The sequence below is a fragment of the Cuculus canorus genome, chromosome 31 (genome assembly GCF_017976375.1).
Source record: "Cuculus canorus isolate bCucCan1 chromosome 31, bCucCan1.pri, whole genome shotgun sequence".
NCBI classification, from domain to species: domain Eukaryota; kingdom Metazoa; phylum Chordata; class Aves; order Cuculiformes; family Cuculidae; genus Cuculus; species Cuculus canorus.
The window spans coordinates 181,832-209,097 of record NC_071431.1 but is presented as its reverse complement, the minus strand read 5'-3'; the positions used below and the strand labels follow the sequence as shown (position 1 = coordinate 209,097).

The 27,266-nt window shown below is 64.6% G+C and overlaps 2 protein-coding genes across 2 annotated transcripts in view; one reads left to right on the top strand and one right to left on the bottom strand.

Moving 5' to 3' along the window:
• Positions 1-26,542, bottom strand: EHMT2 (euchromatic histone lysine methyltransferase 2; the record flags this gene model as incomplete). Its single annotated transcript, XM_054052049.1, has 22 exons — positions 26,397-26,542; positions 24,821-24,976; positions 24,153-24,258; positions 23,261-23,365; positions 22,253-22,386; positions 20,842-20,985; positions 18,830-19,059; positions 17,736-17,921; positions 16,258-16,340; positions 15,376-15,482; positions 14,379-14,501; positions 14,186-14,287; positions 12,634-12,738; positions 10,830-10,984; positions 9,167-9,334; positions 6,894-7,038; positions 6,019-6,096; positions 4,951-5,066; positions 3,121-3,207; positions 2,505-2,583; positions 1,420-1,595; positions 1-187 (listed from the first exon to the last, which is right to left on the bottom strand). Coding segments are annotated over exons 1-22 (2,898 nt in total), but the record flags the coding sequence as incomplete, so codon positions are not given.
• A 266-nt stretch (positions 26,543-26,808) lies between these two features.
• Positions 26,809-27,266, top strand: part of CFB (complement factor B) — a 7,448-nt gene continuing 6,990 nt past the window's right edge. The window contains exon 1 of the mRNA XM_054051950.1: positions 26,809-26,917. Coding sequence (XP_053907925.1) covers positions 26,809-26,917 — 109 coding nt within the window. The remainder of the gene's footprint in view (positions 26,918-27,266) is intronic.

Sequence of the window (27,266 nt, the reverse complement as noted above, 5' to 3'; positions counted from 1 at the left end):
GCAGTTTGGGGGTGCCGGGGGGGTCATTTTGGGGGTCACGGGGGGGGCAGGGCCAGCAGGGGGGGCAGCAGCTCTGGGGGTTCCCCCCGCGCCCCCCCCCTCGGCCGAGTGTTTGCACTTCTCGGAGCCGCACTGACACGGAAAGTATTTGCTTTTGATGTCCCAGAAACGATCGCCGTAATCGAACCTGGGGGGGCACAAAAGGGGGGGGGGGGTCACCCCAAAACTGACACCCCCCCCCCCGGACCCAAAACTGACCCCCCCCAACCCACAACTGCCCCCCAAATCCCCCCCAGCGCCCCTTCATCTGCCCCTCACTCAGCTGTGCGGCTCCCAGGAATCGAATCGGGGGGTACAAAGGGGGGGTCACCCCAAAACTGACCCCCCCCGACCCACAACTGCCCCCCCCAACCCACAACTGTCCCCCAAACTTCTCCCCTACCCCCCCAATCCCCCCCAGCCCCACATCTGCCCCACAGCTCCTCACTGGCGCTGATGCTGACAATGCCAATATGGGGGTACAGGGACCCCCCCGCGCCCCCCAACTCCCCTCCTGACCCCCCAAATCTCCCCTAAACACCCCCAAATAGTCCCCTAAAGCCCCCCTCAGCCCCACATCCGCCCCACAGACTGCAACTCCTCACTGGGGCGGATGCTGAGGAGGATGATGGGGGGGTACAGGGACCCCATATCCCCCCTGTATCCCCCTAATCTCTCTCACAGCCCCCCAAATCCCCCCCGTACCCCCCAAATCCCCCCCCAAATCCCCCTGCACCCCAACTCCTCGCCGGGGCGGATGCTGCGGCTGCTGAAGGTGGCGATGTGGGGGTACAGGGACCCCATATCCCCCCTGTATCCCCCCCTAATCTCCCTCACAGCCCCCCAGATCCCCTCCTAACCCCCCAAATCCCCCCCGTACCCCCCCAAATCCCCCCCGTACCCCAACTCCTCGCCGGGGCGGATGCTGAGGATGATGATGTGGGGGTACAGGGACCCCATATCCCCCCTGTATCCCCCCTAATCTCCCTCGCAGCCCCCCAAATCCCCCCCTAGCCCCCCCAAATCCCCCCCGTACCCCCCAAATCCCCCCCCGTACCCCAGCTCCTCGCCGGGGCGGATGCTGCGGCTGCCAAAGGCGGCGATGTGGGGGCACAGGGACCCCATATCCCCCCCTAATCTCCCTCGCAGCCCCCCATATCCCCCCCGTACCCCCAAATCCCCCCCCCGTACCCCCCAAATCCCCCCCCCCGTACCCCAGCTCCTCGCCGGGGCGGATGCTGCGGCTGCTGAAGGCGGCGATGCGGGGGCACAGGGACCCCATATCCCCCCCTAACCCCCCCAGATCCCCCCTGTACCCCCCCAAATCCCCCTCTAACCCCCCCATATCCCCCCCGGCCCCCCCAAATCCCCCCCCCGTACCCCAGCTCCTCGCCGGGGCGGATGCTGCGGCTGCTGAAGAAGGCGATGCGGGGGAAGCGCAGGTCCTGGTGCAGAAGGAAGACGCGGACGGGGATGATGTTGGGGTCACACAGGTGGTTGATGAAGCGGCTCACGTTGCCATAGTAACGGGCGTCGATGCAGTAAACCTCCCCGTCCTGCACCGGACACCCCCTCAGTTTTGGGGGCCCCCCATATTTTGGGGTCCCCCCCTCAGGTTTGGGATCCCCCCCTTAGGTTTGGGGCCCCCCTTATCTCGGGGTCCCCCCCCATATCACAGGGAACTCCCCATTCCCATCATCTCAGGGTCTCCTCATGCTAATCCTGGGGTCCCCCCTCAGTTTTGGGGTCCCCTCCTCAAGTTTGGGGCCCCCCCTCAGGTTTGGGATCCCCCCTTAGGTTTGGGGCCCCCCTCATCTCGGGGTCCGTCCCCCCCCATATCACAGGGAACTCCCCATTCCCATCACCTCAGGGTCTCCCCCTCCCCGATCCTGGAGTCTCCCCATATTTTGGGGTCCCCCCTCAGGTTTGGGGTCCCCTCTCAGGTTCGGGTCTCCCCCTCAGGTTTGGGGTCCCCCCTCAGTCTTGGGGTCCCCTCTCAGGTTCGGGGTCTCCCCCTCAGGTTTGGGGTCCCCCCTCAGTCTTGGGGTCCCCTCTCAGGTTCGGGTCTCCCCCTCAGGTTTGGGGTCTCCTCCTCAAGTTTGGGGCCCTCCCTCATCTCGGGGTCCCCCCCCCCATCACAGAGAACTCCCCATTCCCACCACCTCAGGGTCTCCTCATCCCCAATCCTGGGGTCCCCCCATATTTTGGGGTCCCCCCCTGTCTCGGGGTCCCCCCTTATCTCGGGGAACCCCCTCCTCCCCATCACCTCAGGGTCTCCTCACCCCAAATCTTGGGGTCCCCCCCCTCATATTTTAGGGTCTCCCCCCCCATATCTCAGGGCTTCACCCCCAATATCGGGGTCCCCCCCAAACTCCTGGTTCCCCCCTCTGTTTCGGGGTCCCCCCTTCTCTGTTGGGGGGTCCCTCCCCATTTGGGGGTTCCCCCCGATTTGGGGGTCCCCCCACCTTGTTGTCGAGGTCGAACAGATAGGAGTCGTCCTCGCGCACATCGGCCTCAGCGTCGGAGATCAACTCCCCCACATACCTGGGGGGGCACAGAGTGGCACCCCAAAACTGCACCCCGAACCCCGGGGCCCCCCCGAACCCCAGGGACACCCCCAAACCCCGGGGGGACCCCCAAACCCAGGGGACACCCCTCAAAGCTCAAGGGATCCCCCCCAAAATCAGAGAGAACCCCCCCAGGAGCCCAGGGGACCCCCCAAAACCCAGTGGATCCCCCTCAAAACCAGGGCTGAGCCTCCCCAGAGCCCAGGGGACCCCCAAAACCCAATGGATCCCCCAAAATCAGAGAGGAACCCCCCCGGGAGCCCACGTGACCCCCAAAACCCAGTGGATCCCCCCCAAAACCAGAGCTGAGCCTCCCCAGGAGCGCCCCCAAACCCAGGAACCCCCCCAAAAACCCTTAGGACCCCCCAAAACCTAAAGTAACCCCTGAAAACCAGAGAAATCCACCCCCCAGGAGCCCTGGGGACCCCCCAAAACCCAACGGATCCCCCCAAAACGAGGGCTGAGCCCCCCCCCGGCCCCCCGTTCCCCCCCCCGGTTTTGGGGTGCCCCTCACTCGCAGATGAAGGTGCCGGGGGGGATCGCCTGCAGCGCCCGCACCCCCCACCCCATCTTGGCCGTCCGGTAGAGCTGGAGCCGAACCCTGCGGAAAAGGGGGGGCCCCGGGTTTGGGGGGGCCCCGAGGGGTTGGGGGGGGACACAAAAGGGTTTGGGGGGCAAACGGGGGGGGGCAGGGCTGGAGGTGATGGGGTTTGGGGGGGTTTTGGGGGGCAGGGATTGGCCTCCGGGGTTTTAGGGGGCAGGTTTGGAGCTCTGGGATTTTGGGGTGCAGGTTTTGGGGTGCAGGGATTGGGCTCTGGGATTTTGGGGGTCAGGCTTTGGGGGTGCAGGTTTCGAGCTGTAGGATTTTGGGGTGCAGTTTTGGAGCTCAAATACTGGGGATCAGGTTTTGGGGATCAGGTTTGAAGCTCTGGGATTTTGGGGTGCAGGTTTTGGGGTGCAGGTTTGGAGCTCAACTATTGAGGATCAGATTTTGGGGATCAGGTTTTGGGGGTGCAGGTTTGGAGCTCTGGGATTTTGGGGGGCAGGATTTGGGGTGCAGGGTTTTGGGGTGCAATTGATGCCGCTCTGCACAATGTGGTTGTTGCAGCTCTGCCAGCATGTGCAGGTTTCGGGGTGCAGGTTTGGGGGTGCGGGATTTTGGGGTGCAGGTTTGGGTGCAGGTTTTAGGGTGCAGGGTTTGGGGTGGTTTGGGGTGCAGGTTTTGGGGTGCAGGTTTTTGGGGTGCAGGGTTTTGGGGTGGTTTGGGGTGCAGGGTTTTTGGGGTGCGGGGTTTTTGGGGTGCGGGGTTTCGGGGTGCAGGGTTTCGGGGCGCACCTGATGCCGCTCTGCACCACGCGGTTCTTGCAGCTCCGCCCGCACGCGCGGGTGTGGAGCTCTGGGGTTCGGGGTGCGGGGTTTGGGGTGCAGGGTTTGGGGTGGTTTGGGGTGCAGGTTTTCGGGGTGCAGGTTTTGGGGTGCAGGTTTTTGGGGTGCAGGGTTTGGGGGCGCACCTGATGCCGCTCTGCACCACGCGGTTCTTGCAGCTCCGCCCGCACGCGCGGGTGTGGAGCTCTGGGGTTCGGGGTGCAGGGTTTGGGGTGGTTTTGGGGTGCAGGTTTTTGGGGTGCAGGTTTTTGGGGTGCAGGGTTTGGGGTGGTTTTGGGGTGCAGGTTTTTGGGGTGCAGGGTTTTTGGGGCGCACCTGATGCCGCTCTGCACCACGCGGTTCTTGCAGCTCCGCCCGCACGCGCAGGTGTGGAGCTCTGGGGTTCGGGGTGCGGGGTTCGGGGTGGTTTGGGGGTGCAGGTTTTTGGGGTGCAGGGTTTCGGGGTGCAGGGTTTCGGGGTGCAGGGTTTTTGGGGCGCACCTGATGCCGCTCTGCACCACGCGGTTCTTGCAGCTCCGCCCGCACGCGCGGGTGCGGAGCTCTGGGGTTTGGGGTGCAGGTTTTCGGGGTGGTTTTGGGGTGCAGGTTTTGGGGTGCAGGTTTTTGGGGTGCAGGGTTTTGGGGTGCGGGGTTTTGGGGCGCACCTGATGCCGCTCTGCACCACGCGGTTCTTGCAGCTCCGCCCGCACGCGCGGGTGTGGAGCTCTGGGGTTTGGGGTGCAGGGTTTGGGGTGGTTTGGGGTGCAGGTTTTTGGGGTGCGGGGTTTTCGGGGTGCAGGTTTTTGGGGTGCGGGGTTTTTGGGGCGCACCTGATGCCGCTCTGCACCACGCGGTTCTTGCAGCTCCGCCCGCACGCGCGGGTGTGGAGCTCTGGGGTTCGGGGTGCGGGGTTTGGGGTGGTTTGGGGTGCAGGGTTTTTGGGGTGCAGGTTTTTGGGGTGCAGGGTTTCGGGGCGCACCTGATGCCGCTCTGCACCACGCGGTTCTTGCAGCTCCGCCCGCACGCGCACGCCTGATTGCACTCGAAGATCAGGGGGGGCTCAATCTTATTGAACTCCTGCAGGAGGCGCCCGTCCTGCCGGAAACGGGGTCACCGCGAACCCCAAAACACAACAGGGACCCCAAAACCCCCCAGGGAACCCCAAAACCCCCCCAGGGACCCCAAAACCCAAAGGGACCCCCAAAACCCCCCCCAGGGACCCCAAACCCCACCCACAGACCCCAAAACCCCCCCAGGGAACCCCAAAACCCCAAAGGGACCCCCAAAACCCCCCCAGGGACCCCCAAAGGGACCCCCAAAACCCCCAAAGGGATCCTCAAAACCCCCCCAGGGACCCTCAAACCCCCCCAGGGACCCCCAAACCCAAAGGGACCCCAAAACCCCAAAGGGATCCTCAAAACCCCCAAAAGGACCCCCAAAACCCCCAAAGGGATCCCCAACCCCCCCCACAGACCCCAAAACCCCCAAAGGGACTCCCAAACCCCCAAAGGGACCCCAAAACCCCCCCACGGACCCCAAATCCCCCCAGGGACCCCCAAAGCCCCAAAGGGACTTCCAAACCCCCCCAGGGACCCCCAAAACCAACAGGGACCCTCACAGCCCCCTCGGGGACCCCCAAAACCAACAGGGACCCCCCCCCAAAATCCCCCCAACCCCCCCCCAGGGTCCCCAACCCCTCCCAAGGGAACCCCAAAATCCCCCCAGAACACCCCCAAAACCAAAAGGGCACCCCCAAACCCCCCAGGGTACCCCCAAAAACCTCCCAGGTTCCCCACAAGCCCTCAGAGATCCCCCCTAAACCCCCCCCGGGAACCCCCAAAAGCCCCGGGTCCCTCATTTTTGGGGTCCCCCATTTTCGGGGTCCCTGGTTTTGGGGTGCCTCCGTTTTGAGGAGCCCCAGTTTTGGGGTCCCTGTTTTTTGGGTGCCCTGTTGCGGGGTCCCTTATTTCTGGGGTGCTCCGGTTTCACGGTGCCCCCATTTTCGGGGTTCCCCAGTTTCGGGGTTCCCCAGTTTCGGGGTGCTCACCTTGTCGTACCAGCAGCGGATGCTGAGCTGCCCACAGAGGCAGTTGCTGGAGGAGCAGTCGTCCTGACAGGTGCAGTGCTGCAAACGGGGGGGACCCCGAAATCAGGGGCACCCCAAAAGCCAGGGGGGGAACCCCAAAAATACCCCCCAGGACCCCCCAAAACCCACTGCCCCCCCCAAACCTGCAGGTGGACGATGTTCTCGCAGTTCTCGTCTCCTCTCGTCTCCTCCAGCCCCCCTAAAACTGCCCCAGAATCCCCGAAAACCATCCCAGGACCCCCCAAAATACCTCCCGGGACACTCCAAAACCCACTGCCCCCCCAAAATACCCCCAGGACCCCCCAAAACCCGCTGCCCCCCCAAACCTGCAGGTGGACGATGCTGTGGTCGATGTTCACGGTTGAGGTCTCACAGTTCTCGTCTCTTCCAGCCCCCCCAAAACCCTCAAAGCCCCCCAAAACCATTCCAGGACCCCCCAAAACCAGCCCAGGACCCCCCAAATTTCCCCCCAGGACCCCCAAAATCTCCTGCCCCCCCATAACATCCCTTCCAGGACCCCCCAAACCTGCAGGTGGACGATGTCCTCGCAGTTCTCGTCTCCTCCAGCCCCCCCAAAACCCTCAAAGCCCCCCAAAACCATCTCAGGACCCCCCAAAACCACCTCAGGACCCCCCAAAATACCCCCCAGGACCCCCTAAAATCTCCTGCCCCCCCAAATACCCCCCCCAGCACCCCCCCAACCTGCAGGTGGACGATGTTCTCGCAGTTCTCGTCTCCTCCAGCCCCCCCAAAACCACCCCAGGACCCCCCAAAACCACCCCAGGACCCCCCAAAACCCCCCCAGGACCCCCCCAAACCCCGCTGCCCCCCCAAACCTGCAGGTGGGTGATGTTGTGGTCGATGTTCATGGCGGAGGTCTCGCAGTTCTCGGCGATGTATTTGTAGTCGTGCGGACACGGCTCCTCATCCACTCCGTTCACGCACGGGATGGGGACGTTCTCGTAGCCGCGCGCCACGTCCCTGCGGGGGGGGGGGAAAAGGGGGTGACGGGGGGTCCCCAAAACCACCAGCACCCCCAAAAACCGCCCCCAGAGTCCCCAAAACCACCAGCACCCCCCAAAACCGCCCCCAGACTCCCCCAAAACCACCAGGACCCCCCAAAACCGCCCCCAGACTCCCCCAAAACCACCAGGACCCCCCAAAAACCGCCCCCAGACTCCCCCAAAACCACCAGGACCCCCCAAAAACCGCCCCCAGAGTCCCCCAAAACCACCAGCACCCCCCAAAACCGCCCCCAGAGTCCCCAAAACCACCAGCACCCCCAAAAACCGCCCCCAGAGTCCCCAAAACCACCAGCACCCCCAAAATCGCCCCCACACCCTCCAACACCCCCAAAAAAATACCCTCAGACTCCCCCAAAACCACCAGGACCCCCCAAAACCACCCCCAGAGTCCCCCAAAACCACCAGGACCCCCCAAAACCACCCCCAGAGTCCCCCAAAACCACCAGGACCCCCAAAATCGCCCCCACACCCCCTAACACCCCCCAAAAAAATACCCTCAGGCTCCCCCAAAACCACCAGCACCCCCCAAAAACAGCCCCCAGAGTCCCCCAAAACCACCAGGACCCCCCAAAAACCGCCCCCAGAGTCCCCCAAAACCACCAGCACCCCCAAAAAACGCCCCCAGAGTCCCCCAACACCACCAGGACCCCCAAAATCGCCCCCACACCCCCCAACACCCCCAAAAAAATACCCTCAGGCTCCCCCAAAACCACCAGCACCCCCAAAAACCGCCCCCAGACTCCCCCAAAACCACCAGGACCCCCCAAACCGCCCCCAGAGTCCCCCAAAACCACCAGGACCCCCCAAAAACCGCCCCCAGAGTCCCCAACACCCCCGGGACCCCCAAAATCGCCCCCAACACCCTCCAAAAAACACCCTCAGACTCCCCGAAAGCCTCCAGGACCCCCTAAAACCACCCTCAGGGATCCCCAGTGCCCCCGCAGGACCCCCCAAAAACATCCTCAGACTCCCCCAAACCCTCTGGGACCCCCAAAACCAGTCTTGGGGGCCCCAACACCCCCCCCCAGGACCCCCCAAATCCCCCCCAAACACTCCCCGGACCTCCCAATCACCCGCGGATCCCCCAAAACCGTCCATACCGGCTGACGATGCGCTCGGTGTGCAGCGCTCTGGGACCCCCAAACCCCCCCTGGACCCCCAAATCCCCACCCAGGACTCCCCAAATCCCCCCAAACCCCCTTCGGGACCCCCCAACCCCCCCCGGGACCCCCTGCCCCCCCCGTCCCCCCCCGTACCGGCTGACGATGCGCTCGGTGTGCAGCGCTCTGGGAACCCCAAACCCCCCCTGGACCCCCAAATCCCCCCCTGGACCCCCCCAAACCCCCCCCCGGGCACCCCAGACCCCCCGGACCCCCCCAGAGCCCCCCGTACCGGCTGACGATGCGCTCGGTGTGCAGCGCTCTGGGACCCCCAGACCCCCCCAGGACCCCCCTGGACCCCCCCGGACCCCCCCGCGCCCCCCGTACCGGCTGACGATGTGCTCGGTGTGCAGCGCTCTGGGACCCCCAGACCCCCCCAAACCCCCCCAGGACCCCCCAAACCCCCCCTGCCCCCCCCGCCCCCCCCATACCAGCTGACGATGCGCTCGGTGTGCAGCGCTCTGGGACCCCCAGACCCCTAGACCCCCCCAGACCCCCCCCGGGCCCCCCCAAACCCCCCGTCCCCCCCGTACCGGCTGACGATGCGCTCGGTGTGCAGCGCTCTGGGACCCCCTGGACCCCCCAGACCCCCCCAGGACCCCCCAGACCCCCCCAGACCCCCCCAGGACCCCCCAGACCCCCCCAAACCCCCCCAGGACCCCCCCGCCCCCCCCGTACCGGCTGACGATGCGCTCGGTGTGCAGCGCTCTGGGACCCCCCGGGCCCCCAGACCCCCCCAGGACCCCCCCTGCCCCCCCCGGGCCCCCCCAAACCCCCCGCCCCCCCCGTACCGGCTGACGATGCGCTCGGTGTGCAGCGCTCTGGGACCCCCAGACCCCCAGACCCCCCCAAACCCCCCCAGGACCCCCCCAGACCCCCCCAGACCCCCCCCGGGCCCCCCCAAACCCCCCGCCCCCCCCGTACCGGCTGACGATGCGCTCGGTGTGCAGCGCTCGCGCCGCCGCCCCGAGGCGCAGTTTGCGGTTGAGCTGCAGCGCCACCCACACATCGGAGCGCTCGGGGGTCAAATCCAGGGGGGAATCGCCCTCCTTGTTCCGAACCTCCGGATCCGCCCCACGGGACAGGAACAGCCTGGGGGGCGCGGACCCACAGCGACCCATAGCGAGAGACCCCGGACCCATAGCGACCCATAGGGACCCATAGGGAGAGACCCATAGGGACCCATAGGGAGAGACCCCAGACCCATAGCGACCCATAGCGACCCATAGGGAGAGACCCATAGGGACCCATAGGGAGAGACCCCAGACCCATAGGGACCCATAGAGACCCATAGAGACCCATAAAGAGACCCATAGAGACCCATAGGGACCCATAGAGACCCATAGAGAGACCCCAGACCCATAGAGACCCATAGGGACCCATAGAGACCCATAGAGACCCATAGGGACCCATAGGGACCCATAGAGAGACCCCAGACCCATAGAGACCCATAGGGACCCATAGGGACCCATAGGGACCCATAGAGAGACCCCAGACCCATAGAGACCCATAGGGACCCATAGAGACCCATAGAGACCCATAGGGACCCATAGGGACCCATAGAGAGACCCCAGACCCATAGAGACCCATAGGGACCCATAGGGACCCATAGGGACCCATAGAGAGACCCCAGACCCATAGAGACCCATAGGGACCCATAGAGACCCATAGAGACCCATAGGGACCCATAGGGACCCATAGAGACCCATAGAGACCCATAGGGACCCATAGGGACCCATAGGGACCCATAGAGAGACCCCAGACCCATAGAGACCCATAGGGACCCATAGAGACCCATAGAGACCCATAGAGACCCATAGGGACCCATAGGGACCCATAGAGACTCATAGAGAGACCCATAGGGAGAGACCCCAGACCCACAGGGACCCTTCCCAGTCCCCTCAAATCACCCCACAGAGCCTCCAAATCACCCCATAGAGCCCCAAATCGCCCCATAGAGCCCCCGAATCACTCCAAATCTCCTCACAGACCCCCCGAATCACCCCATAGACCCCCCAAATCACCCCATAGAGCCCCCAAATCACCCCATAGAGCCCCCGAATCTCCCCATAGAGCCCCAAATCTCCCCATAGAGCCCCCAAATCACCCCATAGAGCCCCCGAATCTCCCCACAGACCCCCAAATCACCCCATAGAGCCCCCGAATCGCCCCCAGACCCCCCGAATCTCCCCACAGACCCCCCGAATCGCCCCCAGACCCCCCGAATCTCCCCATAGAGCCCCCAAATCTCCCCGCAGACCCCCAAATCACCCCATAGACCCACCGAATTGCCCCATAGACCCCCAAATCTCCCCCCAGACCCCCCAAATCACCCCACAGACCCCCCGAATCTCCCCATAGAGGCCCCGAATCGCCCCATAGACCCCCAAATCACCCCATAGAGCCCCCGAATCACCCCATAGACCCCCCGAATCGCCCCATAGACCCCCCGAATCTCCCCATAGACCCCCAAATCACCCCATAGAGCCCCCGAATCGCCCCATAGAGCCCCCAAATCACTCCAAATCTCCCCATAGACCCCCAAATCCCCCCCAGACCCCCCGCATCGCCCCCCGAATCTCCGTACGTGACGCAGTCGTGGTAGCTCTCGCGGGCGGCGATGTGCAGGGGAGTGTCCCCGTGGAAGTTGACGGCGTGGAGGTCGCACTGCGCGTTGAGCAGCACTTCCGCGATCTCCGCGCTGCCCGTGAACGACGCCCAATGCAGACAGATGTTCTCCTCCTGGGGGGCAGCGAACACACCGCGAGGGGGGAAAAACCTCATTTCGGGGGAAAAACCCCTTATTTAGGGGGTAAAAACCCTTATTTGGGGGGTAAAAACCCCTTATTTAGGGGGTAAAAACCCCTTATTTTGGGGGTAAAAACCCTCATTTGGGGGCAAAATACCATTGTTGGGGGACAAAATAGCACCACTGGGGGGGCAAAAAAACGCATTTGTGGGGGCAAAACCCCTTATTTGGGGGGCTAAAACCCCTCATTTTGGGGGTAAAAACCCTTATTTTGGGGGTAAAAACCATCATTTGGGGGTAAAAACCCTCATTTGGGGATAAAACTCCTCATTTGGGGGTAAAATACCATCGCTGAGGGGACAAAAAACACATTTGTGGGGGTAAAACCCCTTATTTGGGGGTGTAAAAACCCTCATTTGGGGGTAAACCCCCATATTTTGGGGGTAAAAACCCCTCATTTGGGGGTAAAAACCCCATATTTGGGGGGTAAAAAACCTTATTTGGGGGTAAAACCCTTATTTTGGGGGTAAAAAACCTCATTTGGGGGTAAAACCCCTTATTTAGGGGGTAAAAACCCTCATTTGGGGGCGAAATACCATTGTTGGGGGACAAAATGCCATCGCTGGGGGGGGCAAAAAACACATTTGTGGGGGTAAAACCCCTTATTTGGGGGGGTAAAAACTCTCATTTGGGGGTAAAAACCCTTATTTTGGGGTAAAAACTCTCATTTGGGGGTAAAAACCCTTATTTTGGGGTAAAAACCCTCATTTGGGGGTAAAAACCCTTATTTTGGGGGTAAAAACCCTCATTTGGGGGAGAAATACCATCATTGGAGGGCAAAAACGTCTTTTGGGGGGAAAAACCACATATTTGGGGGGGCAAAAAACCATATTTTGGGGGGCAAAGCCCTTAATTTGGGGGGCAAAAGCCTTCTTTTGGGGGTAAATACCATCGCTGGGGGGTAAAACCCCTCCTTTTGGGGCGCAAAAATGCTCCTTTTGGGGCAATAAACCTCATGGGGGGTAAAACCCTCTCGTTTTGGGGTCAACCCCCACTTTTGGGGGGGCAAAACCCACATTTGGGGGCGCAGAAAGGTCATTTGGGGGGGAAAATCCCTTATCTTGGGGGGCGAACCCCTCGTTTGGGGGTAAAAAACCTCATTTTGGGGGGCAAAAACCCCTCATTGAGGGGTAAAACTCTTTGTTTGGGGGCTCAGGAGTGACCGGGGGACCCCAAAAGTGCTGTTTTGGGGGGTGGAAAAGACCTGGGGGGACCCCAAAACTGCCTTTTGGGGGAGATAGGGGTCAGAAATGACCCGGAGGACCCCAAAAGGGGTTCAGAAATGATCCAGGGGACCCCAAAAGGGCACTTTTGGGGGGACAGTGGGTCAGAAATGACCCTGGGGGACCCCAAAAGTGCCTTTTTTGGGGGGGCAGGAGGCAGAAAAGCGACCCGGGGACCCCAAAACTGTCCTTTTTGGGGAGTAGAGGGTCAGAAATGACCCTGGGGAACCCCAAAAGTGCCTTTTTTGGGGGGGCAGGAGGCAGAAAAGCGACCCGGGGACCCCAAAACGGCCCTTTTTGGGGAGTAGAGGGTCAGAAATGACTCTGGGGGACCCCAAAAGTTTGGGGGGGGCCCTCACGTTGTCGGTGAGGGTGACGTCGGCGCCGCGCGTCAGCAGCCGCCGGATGACCTCGATGTGCTTGTGCTCGGCCGCCCAGATGATGGGGGTCCAACCCCCGTTATCCTGGGGGGCACAGGAGAGAAAAGGGGGGGCCAGGTCCATTTTGGGGTCTCAGAGCCCCCCCAAGAACCAACAGGAACCCCCCCAGACCCACAGGAACCCCCCCAGACCCATAGGAACCCCCCCCAGACCCACAAGGAGCTCCTCAGCTGCATCAGGAGATGCTGAAGCTCCAAGAAGCCCTTTAGGACCCCCAGAGCCCCCCAAAAACAACCCAGAGCCCCCCCAGATCCACAATGACACCCCCAGACCCATAATGACACCCCCAGACCCATAATGACCCCCCCAGACCCATAATGACCCCCCCAGACCCACAGGAACCCCCCCAGACCCTCAAGGAGCCCTTCAACCGCATCAGAAGACGTTGAAGCTCCAAGAAGTCCTTTGGGACCCCCAGAGCCCCCCAAAAATGATCCGGACCCCCCCAAAAAAGGAACCCAGAGCCCCCCCCAGACCCAGAATGACACCCCCAGACCCAGAATGACCCCCCCAGACCCAAAATGATCCCCCAGACCCACAGGAACCCCCCCAGACCCTCAAGGAGCCCCTCAACCGCATCAGAAGACGTCGAAGCTCCAAGAAGCCTTTTAGGACCCCCAGAGCCCCCCCAAAACCGATCCGGACCCCCCCAAAAACGACCCAGAGCCCCCCCAGACCCATAATGACACCCCCAGACCCACAATGACACCCCCAGACCCATAATGACCCCCCCAGACCCACAGGAACCCCCCCAGACCCTCAAGGAGCTCCTCAACCGCATCAGAAGACGTTGAAGCTCCAAGAAGCCCTTTAGGACCCCCAGAGCCCCCCAAAACCGATCCGGATCCCCCCAAAAAAAGAACTCAGAGCCCCCCCAGACCCATAATGACCCCCCCAGACCCATAATGACACCCCCAGACCCACAGGAACCCCCCCAGACCCTCAAGGAGCCCCTCAACCGCATCAGGAGACGTTGAAGCTCCAAGAAGCCCTTTAGGACCCCCAGAGCCCCCCAAAAACAATCCGGACCCCCCCAAAAAAAGAACCCAGAGCCCCCCAAAAACAACCCAGAGCCCCCCCAGACCCATAATGACCCCCTCAGACCCACAATGACGCCCCCAGACCCACAGGAACCCCCCCAGACCCTCAAGGAGCCCCTCAACCGCATCAGAAGACGTTGAAGCTCCAAGAAGCCTTTTAGGACCCCCAGAGCCCCCCAAAACCGATCCGGACCCCCCCAAAAAAAGAACTCAGAGCCCCCCCAGACCCATAATGACACCCCCAGACCCATAATGACACCCCCAGACCTACAGGAACCCCCCAGACCCACAAGGAGCCCCTCAACCGCATCAGGAGACGTCGAAGCTCCAAGAAGCCCTTTAGGACCCCCCGAGCCCCCCAAAAATGATCCGGACCCCCCCAAAAACGACCCAGAGCCCCCCCAAAACCTCCCCCCCCCCCTCCAGCCCACCTGGGCGTTGACGTCCACTTGCCCGGTGGCCAACAAGAGGTCGACCATCTCCAAGTTGCCGTTCTTGGCCGCGTGGTGGAGACACGTGGATCCGTCTTCTTCCTGGAAGAGGGGGCGATGACGTCACGACGGGGGCGATGACGTCACGATGAGGCCGATGACGTCACGTTTGGGGGGGTCAGGGGGAGGTCACCTTGCTGTAGACGCAGCCGCCGCGGCGCACCATGTACCGCGCCGTCTCCACGTGGTTGTTGGCCACCGCCTCCATCAGCGGCGTCCGACGCAGTTTGTCCGTCGCGTTGATGTTGGCGCCCGCCTGGAAAAAAAGGGGGTGTCAGGGACAACAGCCCCCCAAAAATGATCCCCCCCCCCCAGACCCCAAAAAGGACCCCCCCTGGACCCCAAAAGGACCTCTCCAGACCCATAATGACCCCCTCGGACCCTCAAGGAGGTCCTCAACCGCATCAGAAGATGGTGAAGCTCCAAGAAGCCCTTTGGGACCCTCAGAACACCCCCCAAAACAACCCAGAGCCCCCCAAAAAACAACCCAGAGCCCCTCCAGACCCAAAACGACCCCCCTGGACCCTAAAATGATCCCCCTGGACCTAAAATGACACCCCCAGACCCAGAGGAACACCCCCAGACCCTCAAGGAGGTCCTCAACTGCATCAGAAGACGCTGAAGCTCCAAGAAGGCCTTTGGGACCCTCAGAGCCCCCCAAAAAGAAGCCAAAGCCCCCCAAAAAACAACCCAGAGACCCCCTCAAAACAACCCAGAGCCCCCCCAGACCCATAATGACCCCCCCGAACCCAAAAGGGCCCCCCCAGACCCAGAGAAACTCCCCCAGACCCTCAAGGAGGTCCTCAACCGCATCAGAAGACACTGAAGCTCCAAGGAGGCCTTTGGGACCCTCAGAGCCCCCCAAAACCAACCCAGAGCCCCCCAAAAAACAACCCAGAGCCCCCCCAGACCCCAAACGAACCCCTTGGACCCAAAAAGGCCCCCCCAGACCCATAATGACCCCCCCAGACCTTCAAGGAGGTCCTCAACTGCATCAGAAGACGCTGAAGGTCCATGAATCCCTTTGGGACCCTCAGAGCCCCCCAAAACCCAACCCAGAGCCCCCCCAGACCCATAATGACCCCCCCGAACCCCCAAAATGCCGCCGGGCCCCCCGAGCCCCCCCGGACCTGCAGGAGGAGGTGGCAGATCTCGAGGTACCCCTTCTGCGCGGCCGCGTGTAGAGGGGTTCGTTTGCTTTGGGCGTCGCTTTGGAAGTTGGGGTCCAAATTATCGACTGTTGGGGGGGGGAAACAAAGGGTTAATGGGGGGACCCCCAAAGTATGGAATAAGGAGGGGGGGACCCCAAAATAAAGAGAGGGCACTGCCCCCCCCAAAATAAAAAGAAAGGGGCGATAGGGTATCCCAATAACTCCCCAGGGACCCCCAAACTCCTCCCAGGGACCCCCAAACTCCCCAGGGACCCCCAAACCCCTCCAGGGACCCCTAAACCCCTCCAGTGACCCCCAAACCCCCTCCAGGGACCCCCAAACCACCCCCAGGGACCCCCAAACTCCTCCAGGGACCCTCAAACCCCCCCAGGGTCCCCCAAACCCCTCCAGGGACCCCCAAATGCCCCCCAGGGACCCCCAAACCCCCTCCAGAGACCTTCAAACCCCTCCAGGGACCTTCAAATCTCCTCCAGGGAACCCCAAATGCCCCCCCAGGGACCTCCAAACCCCCCCAGGGACCCCCAAACCCCTCCAGGGACCTTCAAACCACCCCCAGGGACCCCCAAATCCCCCCCAGGGACCCCCAAACCCCTCCAGTGACCCCCAAACCCTCTCCAGGGACCCCCAAACCACCCCCAGGGACCCCTAAACCACCCGAGGTACCCCCAAACCCCCTCCAGGGACCCCCAAACTCCCCCCAGGGACCCCCAAACCCCTCCGGGGACCCTCAAACCCCCCTCAGGGTCCCCCAAACCACCCCCAGTGACCCCCAAACTCCCCCCGGGACCCCCAAACCACCCCCAGGGACCCCCAACCCCCCCCAGGGACCCCCAAACTCACGCAGCATGAGGATGACCTTCTGGAGCTCCCCCTGCTTGACCGAGAGGTAGAGTTGGCGCGGGTGGAACCGGAGCTTCTTGCGCCTGCCGGGGGGAACTGGGGGTACTGGGAGCACTGGGAGGCCGAGGGACCCCGTACTGGAGGGACTGAGAGGCACTGGGAGGTCAGGGAGGCTTCGTACTGGGGAGACTGGGAGCACTGGGAGAGGAGGGACCCCCCCTCAACCAGGGCGACGGGGAGGAAATGGGAGGTAGGGGGATTCCATACTGGGAGCACTGGGAGAGGAGGGACCCTGTACTGGGAGTACTGGGAGCACTGGGAGAGGAGGGACCCCATACTGGAGGGACTGGGAGCACTGGGAGGCCTGGGGGACCCCATACTGGGGGGACTGGGAGCACTGGGAGAGGAGGGACCTCCCCAACCAGGGTGACGGGGAGGAAATGGGAGGTCGGGGGATTCCATACTGGGAGTACTGGGAGGGCGAGGGACCCCGTACTGGGAGTACTGGGAGGCTGAGGGACCCCGTACTGGAGGGACTGGGAGCACTGGGAGAGAAGGGGCCCCGTACTGGAGGCACTGGGAGCACTGGGAGGCCTGGAGGACTCCATACTGGGGAAACTGGGAGCACTGGGAGGCCTGGAGGACTCCATACTGGGGAAACTGGGAGCACTGGGAGACTGAGGGACTCCTTACTGGGGGGACTGGGAGCACTGGGAGGCCTGGGGGACTCCATACTGGGAGTACTGGGAGGCTGAGGGACCCCATACTGGAGGGACTGGGAGCACTGGGAGGCCGAGGGACTCCTTACTGAGGAAACTGGGAGCACTGGGAGGCTGAGGGGGCCCTGGGGGGGTCCGTATTTTTGGGGTGCTCCCACCTCTTGGCCCCTGGGGGAGGTTTGGGGGTCCCGGGGGGGGTTGGGGATCCCGCGGGGGGTCTGTATTTTTGGGGTGCCCCCACCTCTCAGCCCCTGGGGGAGGTTTGGGGGTCCCGGGGGGGTTGGGGGTCCCGCGGGGGGTCCGTATTTTTGGGGTGCTCCCACCTCTCGGCCCCTGGGGGAGGTTTGGGGGTCCCGGGGGAAGGTGGGGGTCCCGCGGGGGGTCTGTATTTTTGGGGTACCCCCACCTCTCGGCCTCTGGGGAGTGTTTAGGGGCCCTGAGGGGTCCATATTTTTGGGGTGCCCCCACCTCTCAGCCCCTGGGGGAGGTTTGGGGGTCCCGGGGGGAGGTGGGGGTCCCGCGGGGGGTCCGTATTTTTGGGGTGCTCCCACCTCTCGGTCTCTGGGTGGGGTTTGGGGGCCCCGGGGGGGTCTGTATTTTTGGGGTACCCCCACCTCTCAGCCCCTGGGGGATGTTTGGGGGTCCCAGGGGGTTTGGGGGTCCCGTGGGGGGTTCGTATTTTTGGGGTGCTCCCACCTCTCGGTCTCTGGGTGGGGTTTGGGGGCCCCGGGGGGGTCCGTATTTTTGGGGTGCCCCCACCTCTCGGCCTCCTGTCCCAGCAGCGCCTTTTCCAGGAGGTCTCGGGCGGGGCCGGGCGAGAGCCCCCGCGCCGACAGCGCCCCCCCCGCGGGCAGCGGCAGCGCAGGGCCCCCCGAACTGTCGATGGGCTCCGCGCGGGGGTCCGGGGGGGGCGCGCGCCCCTCGCCCTGACCCCGCATCCGCGCGCTGGGGGGCACAGGGTTACGCAGCCCCCCCAAAAGCACCCCAAATCCTCCCCCAAAATGACCCCAAACCCCCCCCAGGTGACCCCAACTCCCCCCCAAAACCTCTTGGCCCCCCCAAAAATGACCCCAAACCCCCTGTGCTCCTCTAAAATGACCCCAAACCCCCCCAAATCCCCCCAACTCCCCCCAAAGCCTCTTGGCCCCCCCAAAATGACCCCAAACCCCCCCAAATCACCCCAATTGCCGCCCAAAACCTCTTGGCCCCCCCAAAATGACTCCAACTCCCCCACCGTGCTCCTCTAAAATGACCCCAAACCCCCCCCAAAGCCTCTTGTCCCCCCAAAAATGACCCCCAAACACCCCAAAGAAACCCTAAAATAACCTCAAACCTTCCTGTCCCCCCTAAAGTGACCCCAACCCCCCCCTAAAACGACCCCAAACCCCCCCAGATAACCCCAACTCCACCCAAAGCCTCTTGTCCCCCCCAAAATGACCCCAAATCCCCCCCAAATGATCCCAAATCCCCCCAAACCACTCTAAAATGACCCCAACCCCCCTGTCCCCTCCTAAAATAACCCCAAATCCCCCCAAAACCCCCTTAAATGACCCCAACCTCCCCAAAACTCCCCCAGTTCCCCCCTAAAATAACCCCAACCCCCCCCATCCTCCCCTAAAATGGCCCCAAATCCCCCCAAAACCCCCTAAAATAACCCCAACACCCCCCGTCCTCCCCTAAAATGACCCCCAAACCCCCATTTTCCCCCCTAAATCGCCCCAAACCCCCACGTCCCCCTAAAATAACCCCAAACCCCCCCTGTCCCCCTAAAATAACGCCAACCCCCCCCCGTCCTCCCCTGAAATGCCCCCCAAAGTCCTCCTCTCCCCCCTCAATCGCCCCCAAACCACCACCTGGGCGTGGGGGCGTCGTGGCGGGCGGGGGGTCCGCAGCGCCGGGGTTCGGGGGTGTTGAGGGCGGCGGCCGGGGGGGTCCCCTCGGCGCGGGGCAGCGTCACCTCCTGCGCCTCAGAGGCGTCTTCGCCGCAGTGGGGGCAGAAAATCATCCCATTGAGCTGCGAGACGCAGCCGCGGTGGAACCGGTGCCCGATGCGCACGTCGGGGTGACACTCCAGGAACGTGCCCTGAAAACGGGGGGAAACGGGGGGTCGGGGGGCGCCCTAAAGGGGGACTAGGGGGGTCCCGGGGGGCTCCAGAGGGGATAAAGGGGGCCTAGGGGGGTCCCGGGGGGCTCCAGAGGGGATTAAAGGGGGTCCGGGGGGGTCCTAGAGGGGATAAAGGGGGTCCTGGGGGATCCTTGAGGGATTCTGGGGGATCCAGAGGGGATAAAGGGGGTCCTGGGGGGTCCTAGAGGGGTCCTGGGGGGCTCCAGAGGGATAAAGGGGGTCCTGGGGGGTCCTAGAGGGGTTCTGGGGGGCTCCAGAGGGGATAAAGGGGGTCCTGCGAGGTCCTAGAGGGATTCTGGGGGGCTCCAGAGGGGATAAAGGGGGTCCTGGGGGATCCTAGAGGGGTTCTGGGGGTTCTAGAGGGATCCCGGGGGGCTCCAGAGGGATAAAGGGGGTCCTGGGGGGTCCTAGAGGGGTTCTGGGTGTTCCTAGAGGGATCCCGGGGGGCTCCAGAGGGGATAAAGGGGGTCCTGGGGGGTCCCTAAAGGGGTCCTGGGGGGCTCCAGAGGGGATAAAGGGGGTCCTGGGGGATCCTTGAGGGATCCTGGGGGGCTCCAGAGGGGATAAAGGGGGTCCTGGGGGGTCCTTGAGGGATCCTGGGGGGCTCCAGAGGGGATTAAAGGGGGTCCTGGGGGATCCTTGAGGGATCCTGGGGGCTCCAGAGGGGATAAAGGGGGTCCTGGGGGGCTCCAGAAGGGATAAAGGGGGTCCTGGGGGGTCCTAGAGGGATCCTGGGGGGCTCCAGAGGGGATAAAGGGGTCCTGGGGGTCCTTGGGGGATCCTGGGGGGCTCCAGAAGGGATAAAGGGGGTCCTGGGGGGTCCTAGAGGGATCCTGGGGGGCTCCAGAGGGGATAAAGGGGTCCTGGGGGGTCCTAAAGGGGTCCCAGGGGGATTCTAGAGCGGTTCTGGGGGTCCCTAGAGGGGCCTTGGGGGACCCAGAAAGAATAAAGGGGGTCTTGGGGGATCCCAGAAGAGCCTGGGGTGTCCCTAAAGGGGTCTTGGGGGGCTCCAAAGGAGATAAAGGGGGTCCTGTGACCCCCCTCGATTTTGGGGACCCCCCTCCCCTGTTTAGAGCCCCCCCAGACCCAGAACAGAGCAGCAGCACTACAGCAATAGGGTCCGGTCTGGGGGTCCCTATGGGCCGGGACCCCTCCCCGAGCTCTGGGACCCCCCCCCATGGTTTTGGGGACTCCCCTGCAGCTTTGGGGACCCCTCCCCAGCTTTGGGGACCCCCCCTTCCCAGTTTAGAGCCCCCCAAGTCAGAACAGAGCAGCAGCACTGCAACATGAGAGTCCGGTCTGGGGGTCCCTGTGGGAGCTCTGGGACCCCTCCCCGAGCTCTGGAACACCCCCATGGTTTTGGGGACCCCCCTGCAGCTTTGGGGACCCCCCCTCCCCTATTTAGAGCCCCCCGAGACTCAGAACAGAACAGCAGCACTGCAGCAACATGGTCCGGTCTGGGGGTCCCTATGGGCCGGGACTCCTCCCTGAGCTCTGGGACCCCCCCATGGTTTTGGGGACCCCCTCCACGGTTTTGGGGACCCCCCTTGCAGCTTTGGGGACCCCTCCCCAGCATTGGGGACCCCCCCTCCCCTATTTAGAGCCCCCCCAAGTCAGGACGGAGCAGCAGCACTGCAGCAACAGTGTCTGTTCTGGGGGTCCCTATGGGCCGGGACCCCTCCCCGAGCTGTGGGACCCCCCCCCTGGTTTCGGGGTCCCCCCGGTTTCGGGGTGACTCACGGCGGTGCAGAAGTAGCCGCAGCCGGGGCAGCAGTGGTGCTTCACCATCCGCGCGCGGTGGCTCTCGCACAGCACCATCAGCGGCACTCGACTCGACGGCCGCATCGTCTCCCGCTTCAGAATGGCGCTGCCGCAGCCGCTCAGCTGCGGGGGGCCGGCGGTGACCCCCCGAACCCCGAAACCCCGACTGCATACACGGGAACCCCCCGAACCCCGACCCCACACACGGGAACCCCCCCCGAACCCCGACTGCATACACGGGAACCCCCCCTGAACCCCAAACCCACACACGGGAACCCCCGAACCCCGACCCCGCACACGGGAACCCCCAAACCCCGACTGCACACACACGGGAACCCCCCCCGAACCCCGAACCCACACACGGGAAACACCCTGAACCCCAAACCCCGACTGCACACACACAGGAACCCCCCCTGAACCCCGAACCCTGACTCCATACAGACGGGAAACCCCCGAACCCCGACTGCACACACGGGAACCCCCGAACCCCAACTCCATAAAGATGGGAAACCCCTGAACCCCAACTCCATACAGACGGGATACCCCCCCCGAACCCCCAATTCCCACTCTCAAACCCCCAGTTCCCATCCCCAGACCCCCCTGAACCCCAATTCTCACGACCCTGACCTCCACAGACCCCCATTTCCCACTGCCAGAGCCCCCACAGCCCCCCCAGACCCCCCCAGAGCCCCCCCAGAGCCCCCCACCTGCCTGTCGATGCTCTCGGTGGCCATGCACAGCCCCCCCAGAGCCCCCCCAGAGCCCCCCCAGACCCCCCAGAGCCCCCCACCTGCCCGTCGATGCTCTCGGTGGCCATGCACAGCCCCCCCAGAGCCCCCCCAGCCCCCCACCTGCCCGTCGATGCTCTTGGTGGCCATGCACAGCCCCCCCAGACCCCCCAAAGCCCCCTCAGAGCCCCCCACCTGCCCGTCGATGCTCTCGGTGGCCATGCACAGCCCCCCCTCACCCCCAAAGCCCCCCCAGAGCCCCCCACCTGCCCGTCGATGCTCTCGGTGGCCATGCACAGCCCCCCCAGACCCCCCCAAAGCCCCCCCTGACCCCCACCTGCCCGTCGATGCTCTCGGTGGCCATGCACAGCCCCCCCAGACCCCCAGACCCCCCCAGAGCCCCCCACCTGCCCGTCGATGCTCTCGGTGGCCATGCACAGCCCCCCCAGAGCCCCCCCAGCCCCCCACCTGCCCGTCGATGCTCTCGGTGGCCATGCACAGCCCCCCCAGAGCCCCCCACCTGCCCGTCGATGCTCTCGGTGGCCATGCACAGCCCCCCCAGAGCCCCCCCAGCCCCCCACCTGCCCGTCGATGCTCTCGGTGGCCATGCACAGCCCCCCCAGAGCCCCCAGAGCCCCCACAGCCCCCCCAGAGCCCCCCACCTGCCCGTCGATGCTCTCGGTGGCCATGCACAGCCCCCGTCCCCCGTCGCTGCGCTCCACTTTGGGCGCCTCCATGCGACACGAGCACAGCGGCAGCTCCTCGAAGCGCTCGGGCTCCAGGGACCCCCCCGCGCCTGCAACGGGGGCGGGGCCACGGCTCAGGGGGCGGGGACACGGCTCAGGGGGCGGGGCCACCAAGAACCACTGTGTTGAGTGGCAATGGGGGCGTGGCTTCAACCAAAAGGGACTCAGAAGGGGCGGGGTCACCGCTGAGGGGGGCGGGGCCATTAAGAAGCAGAGGGTTGAGTGACAACGGGGTTGAGGCATAAGGAGGTGTGGTCTAAGGAGGGGGCGTGGTGTAGTAGAAAGAGGGCGTGGCCTCAGAGCGAGGGGGCACCAAGAACACGGTGACAACACAGCGCGCGGACTGGGGGAAGGGGGCGTGGCTACCTGGGCTGGGGGCGTGGCCATTAAGAACAAGGCTATTGAGTAGTGATGGAACGTGGTCTGACGGGAAGGGGGTGTGGCCTCAGGGGCACGGGGCGGGGCCTCAGAAAGGGGGCGGGGCCACCAAAACCAGCGCACTGAGTGGCACTGATGGGCGTGGCCTGATAGCAAAGGGTCGTGGTCTGAGGGGGCGGGGCAATGCGGGAGGGGGCGTGGTCACAGAGGAAACAGCGCTATCAGGGGTGTTGCCTGAAGTGAAATGGGCGGGGCTTAAGGAAGCGGGGTTTGAGGAAGGGGGCGTGACCAAAAGGCACAGCCCAGCCTGAGCTCCCACGGGGGGGGGTGGGGGGAGTAGTGTGGGTGGCGCAGGGAGGGGCGTGGCCAGGGGTTTGTGACGTGGGTGTGGTCAGTGTGAGAAGGTGGGCGTGGCCACACCTGTGACGGGAGGGCGTGTCCTCACCTGGCGGCCACGGCGGGAGGGGGGTGTGGCCCCGGGGGCTGTGTGGGTGGGAGGGGCGTGGCCATGGAGGGGGCGTGGCCATGGAGGGGGCGTGTCCTCACCTGGGGTCTGGGGGGAGAGCCCGCCCCCCCCCGGCAGCTGCAGGCAGCCCAGAGGCACCTCCGTGTACTCAGTGGGGGCGGCGCCGGGGGGCGCCACCGCCACACCTGGGGGAAAGGGGGCGTCAACCCCGACCCGAACCCCCCTCCACGTAACCCCATTTCCCCCATCCCAATTCCTCCCCCATTCCTCTCACACTCCCCCATCCCAGTTCCTCCCCCTCCCCTTTCTCCCTTATCCGAGTTCCCCATTTCCCCCCTCCCAGTTACCCCTCCTCATCCCAGTCCCCCCCAGTCCCTCCAGTTCCCCCATCCCAGTCCCTCATAGTACCCCCAGTTCCCCCTCCCCATCCCAGTTCCCCCTCCCAGTCCCCCCAGTCCCCCACTCCCTCCATCCCAGTTCCCCCTCCTCATCCCAGTCCCCCTATCCCCCCCTCATAATCCCCCCAGTTTCCCCTCCAGTTCCCCATCCCAGTCCCTCCCAGTCCCCCCAGTTCCCCCTCCCAGTCCCCCATCCCAGTCCCTCCCAGTCCCCCCAGTTCCCCCTCCCAGTCCCCCATCCCAGTCCCTCCCAGTCCCCCCAGTTCCCCCTCCCAGTCCCCCATCCCAGTCCCTCCCAGTTCTCCCTCCCCATCCCAGTCCCTCCCAGTTCTCCCTCCCCATCCCAGTCCCCTGTCCCAGTCCCCCCCGGTCCCCCCAGTCCCTTCCAGTCCTCCCAGTCCCCCCAGTTCCCCATCCCAGCTCCCCCCAGTCCCTCCCAGTTCCCCCCCAGTCCCCCATCCCAGTCCCCCCCAGTTCCCCATCCCAGTTCCCCCCAGTCCCCCCAGTCCCCCATCCCAGTCCCCCCCAGTCCCCCCAGTTCCCCCAGTCCCCCCAGTACCCCCCCGTCCCTCACCCCTCTCTTTCCCCCTCGGCTCTTTCCTCTTCCTCTTCCTCGCCGGTTTCAGCCATGGACTGTCTTTCCAGCGCCGTCGGATCCTCCGCCGCGCACTCGAGGCGCTCTGGGGGAGGGGACGCTGACGGGGACCCCCCAAACCCCCCCAAACACCCCCAACCCCTTTTAGACCCCCATAAATCCCCTTTCCACCCCCTTTCTGCCCCCCTGACACCCCCAAACCCCCAAACTCCCTTGACGCCCCCCAAAACCCCTTTCACCGCCTTCCAGCGCCCCCAAATCCCCCCAAACCCCCTCTTCATCCCTTCCCAACACCCCCAAACCCCCGTGACCCCCCCAAACCCCTTTCCAGCCCCCAATCCTCCTTTCCAGCCCCCCCAAACCCCCCTTTATCCCTTCCCAACAACCTCAAACCCCCGTGACCCCCCTTTACCCCTTTCCAGCCCCCCCAAATCCCCATGACCCCCCAAACCCCTTTCCAGCCCCCCAAAATCCCCCTTTACCCCTTTCCAGCGCCCCCAAATCCCCCCAAAACCCCTCTTCATCCCTTCCCAACACCCCCAAACCCCAGTGACCCCCCCAAACCCCTTTCCAGTCCCCCCAAACCCCCGTGACCCCCCTTTCCCGCCCCCTCGTCCCCCCTTTTCCCCCCCTTTTCCCCCCCTCACCCGGTCGGAGGCGTTCCCCGACTCCTCGTCCTCCTCCTCTTCCTCCTCCTCTTCCTCTTCCTCCTCCTCTTCTTCCTCGTCCTCTTCCTCCTCTTCCTCCTCCTCCTCCTCCTCTTCCTCCTCGCTCAGCGCCTCCACGGCCGCGTCGCCCTCCGACTGACCCGGGGGCTCCCAGTCACCACCAGTGCCTCCCAGTAACCCCCCAGTGCCTCCCAGTAACCCCCTCAGTGCCTCCCAGTAACCCCCCAGTGCCTCCCAGTAACCCCCTCAGTGCCTCCCAGTAACCCCCCAGTGCCTCCCAGTAACCCCCCCAGGGCCTCCCAGTAACCCCCACAGTGCCTCCCAGTAACCCCCACAGTGCCTCCCAGTAACCCCCCCAGGGCCTCCCAGTAACCCCCCAGTGCCTCCCAGTAACCCCCCCAGGGCCTCCCAGTAACCCCCACAGTGCCTCCCAATCCGTCCCAGCACCCCCCAATCCATCCCAGTACCCTCCCAGTCCGACCCAGTGCCCCCCAGTCCATCCCAGTACCCTCCCAGTCCATCCCATTCCGTCCCAGTACCCTCCCAGTCCATTCCAGCGCCCCCTAATCCGTCCCAGCACCCCCCCAGTCCGTCCCAGTGCTCCCCAGTCCGTCCCAGTGCCCTCCCAGCGCCCCCCCAGTCTGTCCCAGCACCCCCTAATCCATCCCAGTACCCTCCCAGTCCATCCCATTCCGTCCCAGTCCATTCCAGCGCCCCCTAATCCGTCCCAGCGCCCCCCCCAGTCCGTCCCAGCGCCCCCCAGTCCGTCCCAGTCCGTCCCAGCGCCCCCTAATCCAGCCCAGTGCCCCCCAATCCATCCCAGTACCCTCCCAGTCCATCCCAGCGCCCCCCCAGTCCATCCCAGTACCCTCCGAGTCCATCCCAGTACCCTCCCAGTCTGTCCCAGTACCGTCCCAGTCCATTCCAGCGCCCCCTAATCCATCCCAGCGCCCCCCCAGTCCATCCCAGTACCCTCCCAGTCCATCCCAGCGCCCCCCAGTCCATCCCAGTGCCCCCCCAGTCCGTCCCAGCGCCCCCCAGTCCATCCCAGCGCCCCCCCAGTCCGTCCCAGCGCCCCCCAGTCCATCCCAGCGCCCCCCCAGTCCGTCCCAGTGCCCCCCCAGTTCATCCCAGCGCCCCCCCAGTCCATCCCAGCGCCCCCCAGTCCATCCCAGTCCCTCCCAGTCGCTCCCAGTCCCCCCCAGTCCCCCCCAGTCCATCCCAGTGCGTCCCAGTCCATCCCAGCGCCCCCCAGTCCGTCCCAGCGCCCCCCAGTCCATCCCAGTACCCTCCCAGTCCATCCCAGCGCCCCCCCAGTCCGTCCCAGTGCCCCCCCAGTTCATCCCAGCGCCCCCCCAGTCCATCCCAGCGCCCCCCAGTCCATCCCAGTCCCTCCCAGTCGCTCCCAGTCCCTCCCAGTCCCCCCCAGTCCCCCCCCAGTCCCTCCCAGTCACTCCCAGTCCCCCCCAGTCCCCCCCAGTCCCTCCCAGTCCCCCCCCAGTCCCTCCCAGTCCATCCCAGCGGCCCCCAGTCCCTCCCAGTCCCCCCCAGTCACTTTGCTGTCGGAGTCTCCGTGTCCGTCGACGCTGAATCCGTCGTAGAAGAGGGAGAACCCTCCGCCGCCTTCGCTGTCCCAATCGTCCCCGGAGCGACCGCCGGGGGGCGGCGCGGGGGCCGCCATCTCCTCCGTCACCGTGATCTGGGGGGGCACCGGGGGACCCCAGGATCAGGACCGGGACCCCAGAATGAGGAGGGGGACCCCGGAATTGGGGGGGGTCACAGGGGGACCCCAGAATGAGGAGGGGGACCCCGGAATTGGGGGGGGTCACAGGGGGACCCCAGAATCCAGAGGGGTTCAGGGGGACCCCAGAATGAGGAGGGGGACCCCGGAATTGGGGGAGTCACAGGGGGACCCCAGAATGAGGAGGGGGACCCCGGAATTGGGGGAGTCACAGGGGGAGCCCAGAATGAGGAGGGGGACCCCGGAATTGGGGGGAGGCTTAGGGGGACCCCAGGATGAGGAGAGGGACCCCGGAATTGGGGGGGAGTCACAGGGGGACCCCAGAATCCAGAGGGGTTCAGGAGGACCACAGAATGAGGAGGGGAACCCCAGAATTGGGGGAGTCACAGGGGGACCCCAGAATGAGGAGGGGGATCCCAGAATTGGGGGGGGGTCACAGGGGGACCCCAGAATGAGGAGGGGAACCCCAGAATTGGGGGGGGTCACAGGGGGACCCCAGAATCCAGAGGGGCTCAGGGGGACCCCAGAATGAGGAGGGGGACCCCGGAATTGGGGGAGTCACAGGGGGACCCCAGGATGAGAAGAGAGAACCCCAGAATTGGGGGGGGTCACAGGGGGACCCCAGAATCCAGCAGGGCTCAGGGGGACCCCAGAATGAGGAGAGAGAACCCCAGAATTGGGGGG